The sequence below is a fragment of the Melanerpes formicivorus genome, unplaced genomic scaffold, assembly GCF_026170545.1.
Source record: "Melanerpes formicivorus ecotype bairdi unplaced genomic scaffold, bMelFor1.0.p_v2 SCAF_4, whole genome shotgun sequence".
Taxonomy (NCBI): domain Eukaryota; kingdom Metazoa; phylum Chordata; class Aves; order Piciformes; family Picidae; genus Melanerpes; species Melanerpes formicivorus.
The window spans coordinates 12,737,968-12,760,338 of record NW_027142356.1 but is presented as its reverse complement, the minus strand read 5'-3'; the positions used below and the strand labels follow the sequence as shown (position 1 = coordinate 12,760,338).

General features: G+C 38.9%; 1 protein-coding gene across 16 annotated transcripts in view; it reads left to right on the top strand.

The window, feature by feature from the left end:
- TENM3 (teneurin transmembrane protein 3) overlaps nucleotides 1-22,371 on the top strand; it is a 423,644-nt gene that overhangs the window by 337,218 nt on the left and 64,055 nt on the right. For 7 of the 16 annotated variants that reach the window (XM_068137012.1, XM_068137008.1, XM_068137005.1 and 4 more), the window contains 8 exons: nucleotides 569-779; nucleotides 1,251-1,352; nucleotides 1,512-1,706; nucleotides 2,960-3,160; nucleotides 7,513-7,698; nucleotides 18,961-18,987; nucleotides 20,553-20,570; nucleotides 21,489-21,635. In XM_068137012.1, the coding sequence (XP_067993113.1) occupies nucleotides 569-779; nucleotides 1,251-1,352; nucleotides 1,512-1,706; nucleotides 2,960-3,160; nucleotides 7,513-7,698; nucleotides 18,961-18,987; nucleotides 20,553-20,570; nucleotides 21,489-21,635 (1,087 nt within the window). The remainder of the gene's footprint in view (nucleotides 1-568; nucleotides 780-1,250; nucleotides 1,353-1,511; nucleotides 1,707-2,959; nucleotides 3,161-7,512; nucleotides 7,699-18,960; nucleotides 18,988-20,552; nucleotides 20,571-21,488; nucleotides 21,636-22,371) is intronic. The other 9 variants (XM_068137014.1, XM_068137013.1, XM_068137011.1 and 6 more) reach the window with 2 other exon arrangements.

Genomic DNA, 22,371 nt, shown 5'->3' with positions numbered 1-22,371 from the left:
TATGTGCTGTCCATTGATCTGAGATACTGTAGTTTTGTCAGTTTATCATTCTCTGAAATTGCCATGTCTTATGCTTTCCTTGTTCTCTTTTGGGTTTCTATGATAGGAAGTAAAGCTCTTGCTCTCATTCCTCTGGATCTTCAGAATGCCCAAAATGGGGACAGAACAATTTAATTCTTCATCCAAAACTGAATGAGAAGTAGATTGTTGGTGTTGGATTTTATTCTTAACTCATATGCATATAACACACAGCTCTCGTGTAATTCAGATGGAAGTCATGACTGCAGATTCTTTTCAACTGATGTTTTCTTCCTCCAATATATGTAGTAGCTTCACTGGCTAGATGTCACTGAAGAAGCTACTCTAATAAGCATAAACATGCTATTTTGTTTGAAGTGTGGGCAGGGGACAAAGAAATAAGCAGGGGTTGATTACAGCATTTTCTTCCCTCCTCCCAAAGGAAACTTTTGGTCAGAATACAAGCGTATTGTCAGGTTCTTGGTGGGAAGCTGATGGTGCTGAGGGTCATCCCGTGAGTCATCAAGCTCCTATCTGTTCCTTCCTGCAGTATGACTTCGTGGAGCTCCTGGATGGCAGCCGGCTGATAGCAAGAGAGCAACGCAACCTGCTAGAATCAGAGCGAGCAGGGCGGCAGGCAAGGTCTGTCAGTCTCCACGAGGCAGGTTTCATTCAGTATTTGGATTCTGGCATCTGGCATCTGGCCTTCTATAATGATGGGAAAAATGCGGAGCAGGTGTCTTTTAATACCATAATTATAGGTAAGCATAATCTTCAAAGTTCTTATCAAACTCTAGGCTCTGGGCAGGGTATTTTGGAATATAGAGATAAGTTTTCATAGTTATATGATCTGACTTTTTTCACAGGTTTTCAATTCATAGTGTTTTATTTGCTGCTCAGAACAAAATGCAAAATATCTGTATCAGTTACTTGGTCTAAGGCATAAGGAGTGAAGCTCCTTGTAAAACAGTGCTTGTAAGGAGGATGCTATTTTTAAGCATGGATTTTAAGTATGGAGCTGGTGGTTTTCCCGTTACAATACATTGGAATGTAGTGTCCTAAAATACTAGAGGCATGGGCAATAGAAAACCACAGTTATTCATGCTCTTCAAACACACCAAACATAAACACTTCTCTGGAAGCAAGAGCATGCTCTCACTTAGTATGATTCAAATTATAGATACTTCATGCAGTGAGCATCTGTGAATTATTCTCTTTTTCCCCCCCCTTAGAGTCTGTGGTGGAATGCCCCCGAAATTGCCATGGTAACGGTGAATGTGTTTCTGGATCCTGCCATTGTTTTCCTGGGTTTCTGGGCCCTGATTGTTCGAGAGGTAAATCAACTTGGTGTATTCTCAAGTCAATTTAAACCAGCTTGAAGACAAATATGTTGCGGAAGCGACTGGCACGTGACTTGCATCTTAGATGATCTTCTTTATAAAACTTTGGTGAAGAACTTGATTTTAATTTTTCTGCCATGTTTTATTTCACAGCAGCCTGCCCGGTGCTGTGTAGTGGCAATGGGCAGTACTCCAAAGGACGCTGCCTGTGTTACAGTGGCTGGAAGGGCACCGAGTGTGACGTGCCTACAACGCAGTGCATCGATCCCCAGTGTGGGGGTCGGGGCATTTGCATCATGGGCTCTTGTGCCTGCAACTCTGGATACAAAGGAGAAAACTGTGAAGAAGGTAAATGAGTAAATATTTACCCCAGCAACTGCCATTGTTGGTCAGGTTTCCAGCTGATGAGTCCAGCTACAATGGCTTTGCTAGATCTAGATCATGCACACTGATAGTGTCTCTTCAACAATCATTTTAGAAAACTAAAAGTTTAAAAGTTGATTCTGGGAATCACTAGTTTCACTGAATTCTACGGAACTGTTACACTTGATTCATTCTTAAGTGATCAGTGGGAAAATTCTTAATAATGTGTGACATCTTTTTGCTTTCCAGTGTATTTATGTTTATTTTTTCTGGCTGAGGTCAGCTAAGAAGAAAGCACACAAAAACTAGGTGTTGGAATACAAGAAGACTTATTGAATTTTCACAATATAGAATAAATCATTAAGGTATTTCATTTATTAGTGATCTTTTCCACCAACCACATTGTGGAAAGTGCTGATTCAAATGCATCAGAGTGAAAAATGACACGTCATTTTTATATTCCAGAGATGTGCATAATAATATTCATTCTGGTGTGCTGAAAAACACAGCTCATTTTCCATTCTATTTTTTAGGGAGTAAAAAGCACCATTTTCTTCCTCAATCAAATTGATTTTATTGATCTCCACATACAAAGTAATGCAATTAAGACTCTGGAATTAAATTTTCAGACCATTGACCCTACAAGTGTAACATTTTATTGAGTCAAACTGCTAAATTAAATCTCGTCATCTAAAGCACATTAAAGTGAAGTAAGACAGATAGACAGTATGCAACTCATTTATTTGTGAAACAAGTTGAGGGTCCTATGCTGTCAGAACTCTGCAGTAGTGGATTGGGAGGGTCAGTTGGTAGCAAGTGCTGTAGAGAATCCAACACTTGTTGCATAGAACAGAGATCAGTTGTCCAAGGCCGAAAGCCAATCGTGTAATTCAGAAAAAAGAGCAAACCTTGAAATGTTCTCCATTATCTCAGTGGTAGTCTCAATGTCATTTGTGTGCACACACAAATTTCACAATACAGAAAGTGATGTGGAAATGAGATGTCTTTACAAGTCCTGCTGATTTACCTCGTAACCAGAGAAGGGAGGCTAGCATCAAGATAGCTTGAAACAAAGGTGAACTTCTGAGCTTCAACCTATAAAGGCTTATAAGTAAGATGAGTGCATTACTGCCTGTTTCACAAGGTGGATTACACCCAGAAGTGCCATGAGCTTCTATAGGTTGATTTCTGTGGATAGGAATGACAAGTTTAAGCTGATGTTTGTCATCTTTCCACAGCTGATTGCTTGGACCCAGCCTGCTCCAGCCACGGCATGTGTATCCATGGCGAGTGCCACTGCAACCCGGGCTGGGGTGGCAGCAACTGTGAAATCCTGAAGACAATGTGCCCTGACCAGTGTTCTGGCCATGGCACCTACCTTCAAGAGAGTGGTACCTGCACCTGTGATCCTAACTGGACAGGTCCAGATTGCTCCAATGGTAAGGATTAAAAGGTCTCACGTTTTGTAAAATATCTTGAATAGCTGCATTTTAATGACATTACTGTGTTAGGACCTGACTTGCTATCCTGAGAGAAATCTTAGTGCTGACTTCAGCATGAATGTGAATTGACTCAAATGTTCAAAATAATTGATGAATTTGACATATTTGAAAATCAGTGTATTTGTTAGTATCCTGGTTTCACTGGGATAGACGCATAGGCCAGCTGTGGTCTGCAGGCCATTAGCAGTTTCCAGTCAGCCATGAACTTAAGCTGAGGGGCGAAAGCCGGGACAGCTGACTCAAGTTGGCTCACAGGTGTATCCCATACCATAAATGCCACATTCATTATAAAGAGGGACACTTGCTGAAAAGTTCTTCCCCATCAGGGTGGTGAGATACTGGAACAGGTTGCACAGGGAGGTGTTGGAAGCCTCATCCCTGGAGGTTTTTAAGGTCAGGCTGGAAGTGGCTGTGAGCAACCTGATGTAGTGTGAGGTGTCCCTGGCCATGGAACGGGATGCTCCTTGAGGTCTCTTCCAACCCTAACAATTCTATGATTCTGTGGTTGCTTCTGCTGGCTTGATGACCTTGGCTGCGTTCCTGTTGTGGCTAAGTACTAACAAGCTACTCTCTCTGTTTCTCCTCTCTTCTCTTCTCTCATCCCTTGTACAGGGAGGAAGAGGGGGGAAGATATTGATGGCCCCCTGGTTCGGTGGGGTTCTTGTGTTGTTTATAAATTGTAAATACATGTAAATATTGTATGGTTTGTACATATTCATTGCATTTCATATTTCTAGATTCTAGTTCTGCTTGTAAATATAGCTTCATTTGCTTCCAACTGAGCTGTTGGGCAAATGTATGTTGGGGGGTAGTTCTCTCAAATTAGCTGGGGGGTAATTTGAACCCACCACAAGATAACAGCTTCTAGGAAGAACACTGCCTATGAGGTTGAGCCTATGAGTGGGTCTCTGAAGAGATTAAAGTTGGCTCTCCTGAAGTCCATGGTTGTTATCCTACTTACTAACCTGCTCCTTAGTTGCATGATCCTGAACTCCACTTTCTCATGGTCACTGCATTCAAGTCTTCCTCCAGCCTTCACATCTCTGACTGGACCTTCTCTGTTCATTATCATAAGCTCCAGCAGCACACCTCTCCTCACAGGCTCCTCCACCACCTGTGTCAAAAAGTTACCATCAGCGTACTGCAGGAATCTCCTGGATTTTTTTGTGCCTTGCTGTATTGTCTTCCCAGCAAATACCAGGGTGGTTTGAAGTCCCCTGTGATAATAAGGTCATGATAGTCAGGGCATGATATAACATCATATATGTAGTACTGGTATTGCAATATTAGTTTTGCCAATTCATTAAATCCATTTGCATTACAACCTGTGGATCCCCTATCCTTTTCCTGATCCCCCTTCTTGGCTGTGAAAAGATCATCAGGTGATAGAGCAACTGCTGTAGTTTAGCCCTGAATAGGTGGCTAAACAGCAACAGTATATTTTAACTGCCTTCACCTGACTATCGTCTTGCCTAGTACACAACTAGACTAGTGAAACTAGAGACAGCTAATTGGAGGTATTCTCATGAAAACAGACATCATAGCAGTTTGAAGGCAAAGGGAATGCAAGAATGGATCCTAAACAGCTTTTGAGGAAGGGTGCAAGCTGCCAGGGTGGAAGGAGTTAGTAGGAGTGAAGAAGCAGAGGGAAGTCTGAAACTGAGCTTATTAAAACCATACCTTGAGCTTGGAAACAAAGGAGAAAATGACTGGAGGTACTATCACAGAGAGCAGAACCTAAATATTTATAAAGTATGACAGCAGCCTTTTGACAAATATGAGTTTTTAGAATATTGTTTGGTAGCCACATATCAAAAGAGGAGTCATGTCTAACTGTGAGACATATATTTGTCTAAAACAGTTAATCTAAAAACTCAGATGATTTTGTTAATGAAAAGTGAACACATGGGCTAGCTGGGTTTATGCCAGCTTATGAATAAATATAACTTTTTCATGGGGAACCATCTTTGTAAAACAAATGTACTTCCTGATGAGGGTCTGTGGTACTTCATAATGGTTTGTGCATATGAGAGTGATAAGACAGAATTCCAACTATGCAAGAAAAAGTGACAGAAAGAAGAAACTGTTGTCTTCTGTTAAATTTGTTTAGAAGAAAAAGTTCTCTTCTGAACATTTCTAGCACTAAAAAGGGCCATTTGTGAGAGATCCTTTCTAGTTCTCAGGCAAAACACAGACCCTCTGTTTCTTGACACAGTGTTCTCTGAGCTATTTTTGATCATTCAGTTATGCTCCATCTTTTATTTATGTTTCAAAGAAGGTTTGGCCAATAAAATAATGTAAAATACTTCTGATCATCTCAAGTATTTCAAAAGTGTCAAGCTCATGAAAGAGGTTTGTAAAAATGAGCATAGACTATTTGCTGAAGTTGTGCAAAATGACCTTCTGAGTAATACAGTAGAAAAGTAAATTTAACCATAAACATTTTGTTAAACTGCTAGAAGGAAAAAAAAGAAAAAAGAAATTAGTTGTTTCCAACAGGGGTTTATAGGTTTGAATTCAGCAGAGCTTTCCTCTATCTTCATCAGCAGTTTGTTCGTTAATTAGCCCTTCAATTCCACTTCAATTAAATTAACTCTAATTAATAAGTTCATTACAAAGATTGATGCACCTTGCTCAAAGCCAGTGTGCTAAAAGCTGATAAACACCTTTACCCTAATGAAAATTGATTAGATTGAAGAGAAATAGACCTTTCTTTCCTGCTTTTATGTTTTGTGACTCCTGTTAATCAAACCATCTTGCATCTCTCGATCACAGATTTAGTTCAAAAATAATGTAAGGGACAAAAAAAAATTTAAAAAAAAAAAAAAAAAAAAAAAGAGGAGGAAATGCTGTCTGTCTTTCTCCATAAAGGTTTTGGGCTGTTTCTTATGAGAAATATCACAGCTCCTTGTTACTGTGTTTAATGGTCCACAGCGTGTTGAGACAGAGGGTTATACTCTATGGGAGACGAAAAACACTGTTGACTGAGAAACTGGAAACCTTTCTAACACTGAATGCTTCTCCTTTTTTTGCTGTTGAAAATAACTGCTTTTTTTTTAATAACTAAACTGTTTGCTGCCTTTTCACAAGAAATCAAAAACTAAATACAGTACTTCCATGAACCAGTGCGTGGTTATAGTCAGCTGTATGCCAGGGAACTAAAGATGTCCCTCTGGATGAATTGCATCTCCTCTTGTTTTTCTCTTGTCCGCTTCAAAGTAAAGTTTGCTGGAGTCTGACTGAAGGAATCAAAGCTGTAAATGTAACAGCCTGAATTATCACCTTGTATTAACTGAGACTTAACCTGTGGCTCTTCACATATTTTTCAATTGTTCTATCAGTTATAAAATCCCATTACTATATATAAATGACAGGTTAAATTGCTGTATGTTGATTTATTTTTTTAAGAATCTATTATTTAAACCAGACTGTTCATAGCTGTCACTGCTACAAATTTACTGAAAGTAAAATAGAATCATCTTTTATATTTAACAGATGTGTCAGTATGTCAGCATAGTACTAATTTGTTTCACTAAAGCTGATTCTTTATAATGAAAAAATGTGTCAGAAATGGCACATTTTTACATTGGAAGTAAACAGGGAGCGTGGGAGGGAGGGAAAACCTTGTTAAAACAAACTTTCATTAATACTAGATTTTTACTTACAACACATGATGACCTAGGTGTATGGTAGCTAGTTTAGTAACTATGAGTACAGAGCAAGTTCTAGTAGGTCTAAGTGCCACATAGAATCATAGAATTGGTTTGGTTGGAAAAGACTTCTAAGATTGTCAAGTCCAACTGTCTGCCTAAGGTCACCATGTCCTGAAGTGCCATGTCCACACATGCCTTAAACACCTCAAAATATCCAATCTAAACCTCCCCTGGCATAATTTCAGGCCATTGCCTCTCATTCTGTCACCTGATACTAGGGAGAAGAGACTGACCCCTACCTCACTACAACCACAAAAAGTTAGTCTTAAGACATACGCGATCACAAAAAAAATATGATTGAGCCAACAGAAGAACTATGGACACTGAAGCACTGCCAAGTCTGCCAGATAACTAAGTGAGCATTAGTGCAGAGATCAAGCTCTGTACTCCATATGCTGTTGGGTCCTACCTGAAAATGCCTTTCACAGTAAAATTCTTTTGATTTAATTTTCAAAGATTTTTGCCTTTCTTGTGTTGAAATATGTTCATATGTTGAATTGAAATGTTAGTGCTGCTAATTAATTCATACCCTGTCTCTCCTGTGTTTACTCTCTACATCTCTCCTCTCAAATCCAGAAATCTGTTCAGTGGACTGTGGCACACATGGTGTGTGCATGGGTGGCACATGTCGCTGCGAGGAAGGCTGGACGGGCGCAGCCTGTAACCAGAGAGCCTGCCACCCCCGCTGCGCCGAGCACGGCACCTGTAAAGATGGGAAGTGTGAATGCAGCCAAGGATGGAACGGAGAGCACTGTACCATTGGTAGGCTGGCTATGCTTTACCCTGTCTTCACTGCAAAATTCAAACAGCCAGTGCTGCTGGCCATGTCTGAATAAGAAGCTTGATTCTTAAAAAAAATATTTGCATGTGTCAGTCTGTGTAAAGGAGTTGGTATTTTAAGAAAGGAAATGACTGTATAATGGCTCATCAAGCCTTCACACCTAGTTTGCTATGAAAAGGAGGAAGAAGAATTTCCTTTCCAGTCTTTCCTTTTTAACTGCCTTTTGCCTAGTGGGAGGCTACTTGGTTTTTTTTTAACTGTAAATATATTACTTGATTAGTGCTTTTCTATTTTTATGTGGTAGCTTGATGTCTTTCAGAAATGAAGCTTCCTATTGTTTTTCTTTTTTTCTTTCTTTTATGGAGAAAAAGCTCTAAAAAGTGACATACCTACACAAAAATGTCACTTCCACCTTATAATAAACATGATTGAGCTGCCAGAAATTATCTACTTGTCACCATAATGCACTATTTTAGAATTATCTCAATTTTCTTACATGTAATTAATGTACCAGCAGTTTAATACAGCTGACTGAGAAGAAGCCTTACTTATTACAGCTTCTGTGTTTCTGTAATCAAGTTAATTCTAGCACCTGGAAACTTTGGGAAATTACTATGCCTCTTGCAGTGGAGCTTTTCTTACTCAGTTATGTACAGTCCCTATGTCCCATGTGCAGCAGGATGTCCCTCTTGAGCACACAGGCTTTGACAGTCAGTGAGCATGAGAAGTTGTGCCTGTAAATAAGGGAACTAAGAAAAAGTGGAGGAGGAGTTGCCAAAAGGTTTATCATTTTAATATTGATTTTGTGTAACTGTAGTGCTGTGAAATTCTGGTCCACATTAAATCCCCCTTTGTACAAGACGCTTCAGGTCTGTAACAGAGGTAGAGGATCCTGTCCAAACAATGTTTGTCTCAGAATAACCACAAGGGAAAAATACTGTGTGACAACAGGTAGGAAGCACAAAGAAACTGGCAGTGGCCTAACTGTCAGAGATTACTAGTTTGTACTTAGATGTGTGGGGAGCATTGCACAAAGTGCAACAAAAGCTGTAACAGGGTAACAAAGTGGCTCTACAGGTATTTATGGGACACATCTCCCAAGTATGAGAAGCATAATGGCTGTGGTCTTAGAGGTGGGCTTAATAGACGAGAAAAGAGGCAGCCACAGGTCAGACAAAGGCAAGCATGGGTAGATACTGGATAATCTGAATAATAAAATAAAATACCATAAAAAAAAAAAAAAAAAAAAAAAAAAGCTCATAACTTTTTGTTTGGAGAGATGCTGGAGAGTCAGTTAGAAGAGGGGATGTAGGCAAAACAATATGTTAGTACAGTAAATCTAGTAGCAGTAGAACTGAAGGATGCAAATCCAGAATTATTTGCTTTATCCACAAGCTGAAAGAGGCTGGAGAATTTTAGGTTTTGTGAGTGGATTTGTTAGCACAGCTAAGCCATCACTGGGGCATGAGCATTAGAAAACAGTAAAACTCAGGCTGTGTTCCTGGATAGCTTGCAGACCTGATTGAGAGATCGGGTGGTGGTGATGCTGTGCTGGTGGCCATGAGGAAACAGTGGTGTAAGCTTTGATAGCAAGGAAAATGAGGGCCTGTTACAGCTGTATTGCCGATACCCACACCATTACACCAGGAAGAAGGCAGAGGTTTATTTTGAAGAAAGGAGTCAAATGTGAAGTAGTAAGATAGATTTGTGAATTATTCTTTACAAAAATCACAATGTTTTGTTGTTGTTTACTAAAGAGATTGTTCAGACACGTGAGGGAAAGGGACTGCAGAATCCCAGGGAGAATTGATAGGGTTAACATTTTTGAGGAGTTTCCAGAAAACATGCTGATAAAGAGAGTGGAGAGGAGGGAGAGAACTGCTTTCTGAACAATAAAATAAAGTGACTCTTTAGAAGGAGGATAAAGCCTTTTCCTTGACCGCTTTAACTTGCCAACGAGCAATTACTCAGCAGATCGCTCTGCTGTTGGTCTCAGCAGCTGTTGACCTTGGCAGTATTTCAAGGGTTGTAGTTCTACATGGATGAACTGCTCTTGAACAATTTTTCCAACATACTAAGCACAAACAAGTTTTTCCTCAGCACTGGGCAAGCAGATCTGTATTCCCACCTGTTTATTCTTTAAATGGGTGTTTACTTTGTGGCTGCTGCTGTAAAGATAGTTTGATTTGTTTATATTGCCCTTACAGCCTCCAAGACAAGTAATAAGGTACAGGCTCTAGCCTGCTGTTATATTTATTTTTCTTAAAGCTGTTTTCTACAAGAGCCTAGTGTTATGGAGAAACCAGATTCTTTTAATGCTTATTTCCAAGAGTATTTCCTCTTGGATTAAAAATTACTGCCTCCTCAACTTGGCAGATGAAGATTCAGATTGCCTCTCTCACCTGCTCTAACATAGGTAGGACATCTTTCTGAGCAATAAAATTCAAAACAGAAGGGATATCGGATTGTTTCTCCACGCAAACCAGTTTCATATAATCACCCTCCATTTGTAACTCAGGAATTTTATGCTACTGCTCTTAACTAGGATGCAGACTATTTATCTAATTTGTCCTATATGTATGAAGGACTTTCACTGTCCCCTCCATACATCTAAAAATAAGAACTGCATCCCTCTTGTTTCTAAAGGACATTAACCATTTAGCTGCAGTGGTGTGAAGGATTTTAGAAATGCAGATACATTCGTTTGTAGGAGCTGTTAGCTGCAAGTCACTTAAACTGCATCAGCCTAAACTTACGATTTCTTTGGGAAAGGAATGTTCCAAGTAAGTTGTAAATTTTAAGGGCAGTGTGCTTTATTCACTTTTTTGGAAAAGAAATAGCCCACTAGGTCTCTAGCTGGATGTACAGAATGGGGTAGGTATGTGTACATTAATCATAGATGCACTAACTGGAATGTGTTCTAAATTGTCCAAATCCATAACGCAGCTGATGATGGTATTTTTCTGAAGCATGAAGGCCATTTAAAATGGTAACAATGTTTTGCACCTCAACTGGTGATTTTTGTGTTTCTAAATGCTGTCTGTTCAGTCCCATTTTCAGTCAGCCTACTCTTTGTGTTGTTAGTTGACAAGTATTAAAGGTTTGAAAGAAGGAAACAAGAGATGAATCTTCTTAACTAAACAAGATAGTCCTTAGTTTGACTCCTCTCTAAGCTCTTCTAAACCCTAGATTGCTTCTTGAATTATGCTGCTGTTTTGCATATACTTGAAGATATTCAAATGGCAGTTTGGCCAAAGCAAATTCTAAGTGATCTAAATTTCCAGAGACCTGGTTTTTTGGTTTTGTTTTTTTTACTACTTGAGGACATTGGGAAGCAAAAGCATAGGTGATCATATAGAAAAAATTTAGACATCTGCTTCCATGGGTTGTCAGTGTTTCCCTAAGGCTGAGGATTACAAGATAGGAATTGGGAACTTATATACATGTGTATTTTGTGTGCTTCTGATTTCTGAGAGAAAAGAACAATCTAAATAAAGCAGATTTTTTTTTTCTTTGTTTGGAAACAATGTGTAGTAAGTATGGAAACAATGTATAGTAAGGTGGCCAAGATTGGTTTGACTAATGAGGTAAACCTGATGAGTGTGTTGCTGATATCCACTGCTTCATTATGCATATCTGGCACAGAGTAGCTCCATCATCAACAGCACACCTGATGGGGGCCACACTGAGTTATTTGCTTTGGTATGAATACATAACGCTAAAGATTTATATAAAAAATGTTCAGCATCTAACTACATGCTCACTGTTGTGAGGAAATTAATAAGAATTAACAAATTTCAAGAACTGTTGCTATTAAGACTCTTACACATTTGCACTAAACACTGGCAATGTGTGTTTCAAATACTAAACAATTCAAGGCTTCTAAACTGTTCGATCTCTTATCCCTCCTGAGAATAGTAATGTTTTACCATTTCCTGTATCCTCTTCCTCATGAGAAGAGGTTGAATCAACAGTTTACTGCAAAGCTATGGAAATTCACCTGTCAATTGTTTATTTGGTCTGGGAGTGACAGACCAAATAAAGAATTGTTTATTTTGGGTCTGAGGTGAACATCCAGTATAATATTTTGTGAAGCTCAACCTGCACCTCAATGTGATACAATACCACACATGCACAGCTGGTGTACAGGTGATAACCTGGTTGAAAATTTGCTATGTAATTAAGTTTTCACAACACAATTGTGCTAAAATATGATTTTGTTTTTCTGTCCTGGCTTACAATGAGTTCAGTGCCCCTCTCCTGTCTGAGTAGTTGTTGTGTGAGATTGGAACAGATTATTATTTCAAAAAGTCTGTTATTTTTTGTGATGTAACTGGCTTGAACCATGAGAAAATTAAGTAACTGTCATAGGAAATCCATAAATATGAATATTTTTCCAGCTGCTTTTCTATTAAACTTGGTTAGCTGAATGAAATTAGTAAATAATTATGCTGGTGGGGAATCTGCTATATCCATGTGCTGTGTAATGTCTCCGTTTTACAATACGGCTTAATTTTTTTTCCTATAGACCAAATTAGTTTTAATGTAATCTAAATTGCAAATTGGCCAATTTGCATTAAAACGATGCCTTCTTGTTCAGATTTGTCAACACCTCTTTTTTAAAAAGTCTTTAACATTAAGCATGGGTGGGTAAGACCATCTGTTTGTGGAGCTTGCCTGCAGCTCCATTACTTAACACATGAGGCAGGTTACAGCTGTTTAATTGTTATTGCATTGAACGATTATCTTCCAGTCCAAAATTAATATATATATGTATGCATGGAAAACATGTTGTTAAACATAAGTGATCTAAATGTGTATTAATCCCTCCGGAGGGCTACAGTTAGTATTGTGGTACTTGCATACTGCTTTTGTCTCCTCATGAGACTACTTTTATTTGGTCTATAGAGCTGAAATTCAAATCTAGTGGTGGTCTACTGTGGAAGAGTAAAGCTTGGAACTGTTTATATTCCATTGAGAATTGGTATCTAATTGGTTTATCTTCTAAGAACTTCCCTTGAAGTTTAGTTGAGAAAAAGATAACATGGGATAGCAAAATACTTACTTTCACATTTTTCTTTGCATGAAATGACACTAACGTGGCATACAAACCCATCAAGCCAAAGGAAGAAAAAAATTGTTTCGAAGCAATGTCTTGTTTCAGGTGTTGAAGCTGCAAAAACAAGGAAGTCATCTAGTTTACCATATATATTCAGAATTATGAAAAAATAACATCTAAAGCATGCCTCTTATATACAGATTCTGTCCTGGTGACGCTTTAAGGTGGTTTTCTGGCTAGAGATAAACATGCAGTCAGTTTTGTGTGCTAGTCTTCCATGTGAACGTGGGCAGAGTAAGCTCAGAAATACTGCTGGTAATGAGGATTGCTAAGTAATAATCTCCTCCACTAAGTTACATGCTCTGCACCTGCTCTCTTCTGCACGTGTTTAGCTTAGGGCTCCTTACAGTACAGATTTCAAATACTACAGGGGAATGACACTTTATCTCTTCAAAAGATTGGGGAGCACGTCAAGACAAATATGTTGGTCTTGTTAATGAAAGGAAGTGCTTATAGAAAACTTGATATGGCTATATATCATTACACTACATATTTTTGAACTATGAACTTAACAAAGTAAGTCATGGACTGATTTGATGGCTTGATTGATCTTTCCCACATTTGCAGGTTAGTAGGACAACAGCATGGATAATGAGAATTATGAGGGTCATCGTCATTTTAATAGTGATGCTATGTTGCCAAGCATGATTTACTTTTCTCTGAAGTTTAAATGAGTGAGAATATGCACTTTTCATAGTGTTTTAATGTGCCAAGTATTTAATGTACCTTAATGTATTCATGCCAAGAGTTCATCATAAATTTTAAGATTCTTTTGAGATTTAAAAATTTTGATTAGAAAGAAATTTTTGTCCTTCAATTAGAGTAAATACTGCTGTATGAATACAAGTTGTAATTATCAAAATTCCTAGATTTGTCTTTTCCCTTAGTATTGAGTCCATGGAATTATACCTGACTACAAATTTAACCTAAAAATTACCACTGTATCTGGGTGAAGGTGTGATCTTTGACATTCAAACAGTTCATTCCCAGATAAACTTAACCCGTGTGCTGGGTTACACCCATCCTGGGGGGAGGGCTGCAAGAGCCCTGCTTCTCCTAGGGGACAAAAGAAACCTGATCCACATGAACAGAGAGGGACTTGGTTTCTCCATCCCAGGAGGAGGGGTCCCCCGGGTCAAAGGTGGTCTATTCCACTCCCCCTTCCTGTCCAGCAAGCCTAAAAAAAGGAGGACATTGCAGCCATTTGTTCTCTTTCCTCTGCCTCACCTGCTTGAGAGGGCCAACGGCTGCAGCCAGTCTCCTGATTCTTCCACGTGGTCAGGCCTGGCCTCTCCCTACTGCATCCACACTTCTCTAAAGGGCTGAAAATCCACATACATCCAGGGAAATATAAGGCTATCAAAGCTTGGTTTTATATATTTTCTTATTCACCCTTATTCCTTACCCTTGTAAGCCTTCTTTTTTACTGCTGTGTGTATTTTTTGTTAAAAAAATTACTTCTCCTATTTCCAAACTGACTCCTCTTTTCCCCTATCCACCCCCCACCCCCCTTTTTTTTTCTTTCTCTCCTTCTTCCTTATCAGGGAGAAGGAGGGAGGGGTGGGGGAGGAAGTTCAGGTTAGGCACATTTTCAGAAAACAGCAGAATCCTCTGAGATATGAGGAATTTTAAAGCATGTTGCAAAGCTTACTTGAGCTGAAGGGGCCAGAAAGTGGCTTTGTACATTACGTAGTTGCACGCTGGTCAGACACATTCTGAAAGTACTTCCATTCAAGTAGAAAGGTGGACACAGCAATGCTTCCCATCCTATTCCATCCTCTGCTATGTTTTCAAGCTAAATTTATCTTTCATGCAGTTCCTAATGTAAGCATCAGGTATTACATGCATCTGAGGCCGGTCTTTGAGTTTGTCAATGGTCTCAAACAGATATTTGTGGTTTTTCCAGCCTGTCCACGTAGGACAGTTCTAAATCCTTCTAAATCCTCTTCCCACTGAATAGATGTTAAATAGGCAACAGCACTGCTCCTGAACTTGTCGACTGTCCCAAATTTCCTACGTTTACTCTATCCTTCAAAGCAACTGAACCTTTTATTCTAAGATATGTGGCTTTTCAGTACTAAAGGTGAGAAATCTTACTTTATAGTACAATGGGCATGAACTCCAGAACAAAAAATCTAGAGGCTTATGTGCTTTGTACGTAAAAACCCATAAATGGTTGCTGCAAAGAGCAGTTGTGGTTTTGGCAAGGGATAAATTGAAGTGAATTGAGGTCACTGTGCAGAAACCTATGCTGCAGAAACCTATGCAGCAGATATTTCTGCTGCAGGTCTATGTAGGCAGTGGAGAAAAGTGCAGAAATGATGAAAAAAAAGTATGATTTCAGTATGAGAATTATGTTCTGGCCTATATAGGAATGAAACAAAATTGTCTCAAACTATTATTCCATCCATGTGTTCTCCTTTACGAGAAGGGCAAAATGGGAATTTAGGAGTAAAAAACTATCAAAAGGAAAGACTGCTTGTAATCTTCCTCTATTGGCAGCAATACCGTGAACATATGGTGTGTCTAAGACAAGGTTCTTATAAACAGAGAAAGGATGACGACCATGAGCTTCTTATGGTGAAAGAACATGTGCTTCCAGTACTCTTCAGTGATGAATAGAGAAAATTACATTTGCAAGTGATACCAAAGTCCACTGCCCCAAACACTTTGAAGGCAGGACAAGAATTTTAGATTACTTTAACAAATAGCACAGGCTACGCAGAAAAATAAGGTGCAGTTCAACAAATGCTGGGTTCTGTGCTTAAGTAAGAATAATCAGCTTCACAAATTCAGGTTAGGAAGCAGATCGTCAGGCAGAAGAAACTCGGAAAAGGCTGTAGTGGATGATGAATTTGAGGCAAGTGAACCACTCTAGACAGGCTTGAACAATAATTTTAAGAATTTATGAATTCTGGGAACCTTTAAGTTTTCTGATAGAGGTGTGGAGCTTGTAATGAAACTCTGTTTCTCTTCTGTTGCCATGTGTCTGTGAAGCCGCTTGGCTTTAGTCACATTCTTTTCTATTTTTGCTTTATGTCTGGTGGTGGTGCTCTGAGGTCAAATTCTGCTCTTACAGCAAAGGTGGTGCTCAGGTCCTGTGGAGCTATTGAGTTGACACTCTAATGGGACTATATATACACTACCAAAAAAGCCTGTGGCACGTCCTAGTCTAATGTACAGGTTATAAAAATGATGAGGGGTGAAGATGTCTGGTGGAGGATAATAATGTAAACCAATATAAATTTGCTGTATAGTGTTTAGAAGAATGTCACCATTAGAATCATAGAATTGTTAGGGTTGGAAGGGACCTCGAAGATCATCTAGTTCCAACCCCCCTGCCATGTGCAGGGACACCTCACACTAGATCAGGTTGCTCAGGGCTGCATTCAGCCTGGTCTTAAAAACTTCCTGGGTTGCAGCTTCTACCATCTCCCTGGGCAACTTGTTCCAGTGTATCACCACCGTCGTGGTGAAGAACTTCTTCATAACATCCAATCTCAGCCTACCCATTTCTATTTTTGTTCCATTACCCCTAGTCCTATCATTACCTTTCTTGTAGGCCCCCTTCTTCCAGTCCCTGCCATTATCTTCCATTATTCCAGGAGTGTGGCTGGAGAAGAGGAGGCTCAGGGGTGACCTCATTGCCCTCTACAACTACCTGAGGGGTGGTTGTGGCCGGGAAGGGGCTGGTCTCTTCTCCCAGGCAACCAGCACCAGAACAAGGGGACACAGTCTCAAGCTGCGCCAGGAGAGGTTTAGACTCGAGGTGAGGAGGAAGTTCTTCACCGAGCGAGTCATTCGTCATTGGAACGGGCTGCCCAGGGAGGTGGTTGAGTCACTGTCCCTGGAGGCGTTCCAGAGGAGATTGGACGTGGCACTTGGTGCCATGGTCTAGTCATGGGGTCTGTGTTGATAGGTTGGACTCGATGATCCTTGAGGTCCTTTCCAACCTAAGTTATACTGTGATACTGTGAGCCCTTGCCAGTGAAGATAAAGGTAAAGAAGTCATTGAGAACCTCAGCCTCTCCATGTCACTCGTCACCAGCTCACCTGTTTCCTTTCTGAGGGGGCCCACACCTTCCCTTAGTCTTCTTTTTACCATTAATATACCAGTAGAAATTTTTAGTGTTCCCCTTGATCTCTCTGGCTAGATTTAATTCTAACTGAGCTTTAGCTTTTCTAACCAGGTCTCTTGCTGCTCAGGCAGCTTCCTTATATGCCCCCCATTCTAGCTGTCCTTTCTTACACTCCTTGTAGAGATTCCTTTTGTGTGCCAGCATGTCCAGGAGCTCCTTGCTCATCCAGGCAGGTCTCCTAGCATTCTTTCCTGCTTTCCTCTTTGTGGGTATACTTTGCTGCTGGGCATGGGGAAGGTGATCTTTGAATACTGACCAGCTGTCCTGGGCCCCTCTTCCCTTTAGAACATTGTCTCATGATACTTTGTCCAGTAGATCCCTGAAGCGATCAAAGTCTGCACGCCTAAAGTCCATAAAATCAGTAGGGTGTGTGACTCATGCTGATTGGCGTAAGGGATTTTATATGTACTTTTATTCTGTGGCTAGTCTGTCATAAATAGAGGAAGGAACCTATGAATAATCTAAAGAAGACATTGATATATCTGTGATAGGAAATTAAAAGGAGACATTAAATTAAAAAAAAAAAAAAGCCAGGGTTCTAACTGGTTATGAAATATGCCTTGTTAAATGTGAATTTGCCTGACAGTTACTAGTTTTTTGTAAAGTACATTCATGTCCCACTTGTTTATATAAATATCCACACACATTGATAACAACATTTATATTTTATGCTGTATGAATTTGAATGCCACTTACATATTCTCAGGTTTTGACTATCCTAGAAAATGTACATATGTCTTCATTTTTGCTTTTCTTCCTTCCATTTGGAGCTGTATGAAGTCTCTGTAGTCCTGGAAATAATAGAAAGATTTTTACTTCAGTCTTGAGCCTTGCAAGGAAACCCTTGTAGGTATATTGTCTGGTTTATAATTAGACTTTTTAAAGACTTACCATAACCCACATGTGCCAGATGTCTACATATCTTGCCAAGGAGCACCTGCTGACGTGCTCCATCCTAATGAAATGTTCCAAATCCCACCTAGACAGGCTTGTATTTTGTGCTCCTGTAAAGAGCTGGGTTCATTCCTGTTTCAGTAGCACTGCTGTGATAAGGATTTTGTTATATGACATTAAATGCTTTAACACATCTTCAGTTGATTTCTGTTTCCTGAAAGCAAGGTGGGTACGTGCAGCCCATCTCAGCTTTGTTTCATGTATTAAAAGTAGAGCTTCCTACTTTAAAATCATCTTGTGCTCTGTTTGCTATTCATCCATCTGCTTCACCTATTTATTGATTTTTTTTGGTGAGATTTTCAGTGTTATAACTTATGAAAAGAAGAAGTCTTGCTGTTCTTGGATATATTGTGTTATTTATTTTTATACATCTAAAGCCTAAGTTTAATTTTCACCCACTTTTCCAAATGAAATGGATCTCCATGCTAATCACCCTACTGCACCCTCTTCAACCCCATATATGCAGTCTAAATTATTTTACATATTTGGTATGTGTGCTCAAAAGAATAACTGTGGCTGAATTGAAGCAGAATAAAACTGTTCCTCCTCAAAATGTCATTAATCTAGACAGAATTAAGATAGTGTGCTGTTTATGCTGTCAGAGTTATACAAGTCAAAGGTCTTCCAGTGTGGTCAGCATATTAAAGCTCATAAGCTAAGAAATTGCTCTTACATTGTGTTGGAAATTGCATTTTATGACTAGCTTTGATTGTATTTCTGTTACACGTGAAAATCCAAGCATGTGACAGAAGTCAGAAGTAAAACATCTCAGAAAAGTATCATCTCTCTCTTCTGCAGATCTCCTTTATAAAGTAGTTCCATTGAATCATCATGATGCCTGCTAAAAAGAGAATTTCTTGCATTTTTAAAAGCTTTGAAATACATTTTCGTTTTGTAATGCAAAACCTCTCATGTCAGGTGCACCTGCTTGATTTGCATGTCAATTCTGAACAATTCTTGGTTTATGTGACACTTCTGAAATGTCTGTCTGTTTTGTTTTGTTTTTTTTTCTTTTCTTTTTAATTCTCAAGCTCACTATTTGGATAAGATAGTGAAAGGTACTGTATATTTGCTCTTTGATGCCATGCTTATACCTACATGTACTTCTTTTATATGAATATATCGTTACGAACATACTAGTTTCGTCAAAGGATCTTCTCTTACATACATTGCATGGATTATAGATTTAATTCACCTGACTTCAACTCATCTCAAATGAAAAATTAAATCTTTCTTATACTATATAATGAAGTTTTATCAGTAATTATACATTTATATACAAACTATATATGTGTATTAGAATGTTTCAACCAAAAACTGAAGATAGCATTCATTTGCTGTTTGGTGCTTTTTCTTTATTAGTCATTGGACCTCTGCCTACAAAACTGCGTATTTAGGAAACAAAGCAAAGCACTACTCTTGTCACAGAACAGGTGTCATAAGTTCTTAAGAACAGATTAATTATAGATATGTGTGTACTTTCAGAGGGAGAGATCAATAGTATACCTCAGGCCTTTAAGCTTTTGTTTATCTGAATTTAGAAAATCTATAGGAAATTATGATTTGTATTTTGTGTGAAGCTCGTATACTCTATGCAACATTTTCAATTAAAAGTTTCGAGGATGCAAAAGCCTAACATGAAACAGCAAATAGTCTTGTATCTTCAGTTATGGTGAAAATTTCATTTAGAAAAATGTTTAAAATATTCCTACCCCTCTTTCCCTGAGTATCTTTCTCTATTCCTTATTTGTGTTTTATTTTCTTTAGAATATGGCAATATTCATGGCAATACCCAGGCTTTCACACAATAGTCTTGAGCATACCCAGCTGACTCTTAAAACACTCTGTTAGTATTGCAATTAAAATGTAAGTCTTCCATGAATTAAACAGAAGAAAGGTCAAACAATAAGCAGCTCTCAGTACATCAGTGAATACTATTAGCAGGTACAGCCCAAAAGAGTAGGAGTAGCAAGACTAAACTGAGCCTGGCATGATGATGCAATATCCACAGCCATAGTATCATCATCCTTCCTTAAAAGACGTTTTCCTGATTCTCTGCCTTTTGAGAGTTAAGCACCCTTTAAAAGTATTTTTTTCCTCTGGGAAGATTTCTAATGTGGAGTGACATGGTAGAAAGGAGTCAATTAATTCAAAAGTCTTTAGAAGAAAAAATATTGGCTATTATTTCTGAAAGACTGTTCTAAGCTCAACTAAGCTTAACCAAAATGAGTCAGTAGATTAGTTCATAAGGATAGTACTTATATAAAATAAGGCAGTGTTTAGCCAGTTATGTAGGTGTTTTGGATAAAAGTTTACAGAAAATGGCTGTATCCAAATATATCTGATTTGTAGCCAGCTTCTCATAAGATACTTAGTGCCATATCTGTACTTGCTTCTGTCAGTGTCTTATCACAACCACAGATAAGGAACACCAAAATCTACATATTTATAGTTTTGTCATCCTCATACAGATCATGTTGGCTGCATGCCAGATTTCATCACTAGAAAGTGACAGATACTGTTTTTTTAATGCAATGTTAGACTGAAAACAATTATCGATTTTTGGATATATTAAATTATTTTAATTGTTTCCCAAATTTTCCCTCCTTGGCCATAAAAGCAGACAAGATAGGATATAAAGGTAACAGCACAAAAGCCTTAGGGAGATTGTCACAAAAAATCACTCTCTGCTATCTGTCTTGAAGCACGTCACTACCGTGTTTTTGTTCAGTCTATCAATGTTTTTATTGTGGTCCTTATGGTATTTCATTTTGTCCGTCCTAAGTAATCAAATACGCACAGCTATTACATTTAGTTGAAAATCCTGTTGGTCCTGTCCCATCCGTATGCAGCCTGAATCCTAATGTTTGTTAGAATAGATGCTAAGCTGCTTCACTATTTCCTGGGCTTTGCTTATTCTGTGAAAAGGAATGTATTTTGGCATAAAGTATAGTCATTAAAACTGGCCTATACTTTGTGCAATTCTTTAACGCACTGTAATTTCACATGAATATACGGCAACTCTGAGACCAGATAAAGTTAACCTTCTCTTTTATTACGTGCCTAAAATCATACCTATTTCCCTACTTAATAATTTGGAGGGATTTGTCCATACTAACAGGGAGCTTAAACATTTGTGCACTGCATAGAGCAAATAATGATCTACTCTATGGGCACTGAAAAATGTATCATTTCACACAGCTGTGCACTCATCTGTTGTTATTTTGCCCCCCTCACCCCCCAAAAAATAAAAGGAAAAGAAAAAAAAACCCAAACTTAATTTTGTCTGGCCTGCAGGTATTTAGAGGATTGATGCATTTATTTCCTGCCTGTACAGGTAAGTGGTGTCTCAAGTGTCAGGCCAATCAAAGATGCCACTTTGTTAAGAATTACTCCCCAGGTAATGTTGCTGTTTCACTCCATGTGCAATTACAGTATTTGTGCTGTTCTTAAGGCCTGTTCCCAGTAAGTGTCCCTTGTTTGTAATTTCTTTATTTTTTTAATATAATTGCAATATTTAAGTCACTTGTTATTTTTTCTTCTTTGTCTGTTTCAACAGAGGGATGCCCTGGATTGTGCAACAGCAATGGGAGGTGCACGCTGGACCAAAACGGCTGGCACTGCGTCTGCCAGCCAGGATGGAGGGGAGCAGGCTGTGACGTAGCCATGGAAACTCTCTGCACTGACAGTAAGGACAACGAAGGAGGTAAGACATGCAAACTGGATCTTTAACTCTGGGGAAAACAAGTTAAGGAATGGAGGTTTTACAGTCAGGTAATTAAACAGTACCATGAGAACCATACACACATTCCACTAGCACTTAAGCCTGTAAGAATATACTGTGATATTCAGTGCTTTTCTGTTGTGTGTCAGCAAAGCCTTGCAAGCTGCTTATTGTAGGTGAGATATGTACTTAGAAAATGATGGGTGTCACCTTAGTTTCCTTGCAGTGTTGTTTTATACTGGAATAAATTGTGGCCTCGATTCAATGAACTGTAGTGGAGGGCAAAAGAAAGAAAGGAGTTCCAATTTTCAGTGACCTCACAAGGAAATTCCCAAGAGAAAAAGCCAAAGAGTTTGCATTTTCACCGATGATCCTGTTGCTGGAAACAATTGTTTGACCAATATAGAGAGATCTTAACCCTCCATAATCTGTGAATGCTCAGATAACTAACAGGCTGCTCCCAGAAGTCTTTTTTCTGTTATTTTCTTTCCTGCAGTCTGTCATTCAGGTGACAGGTAACAATCTGCAGTGAGATGCAGGCAGCACTGTTGACTTAAGGAATCAATCTGCAATTGTCATTGTAGGGTAGGGAAGGTAGAGGGGCTGTGACTTTGGCATGACTCCAGAACCACACCAAAAACCCCACAAAAGCAGGATTAGATGTGAATGCAAATATTAGATCAGCATAATGTTTTTATTGTCTGTCTTTCTTCCCCTT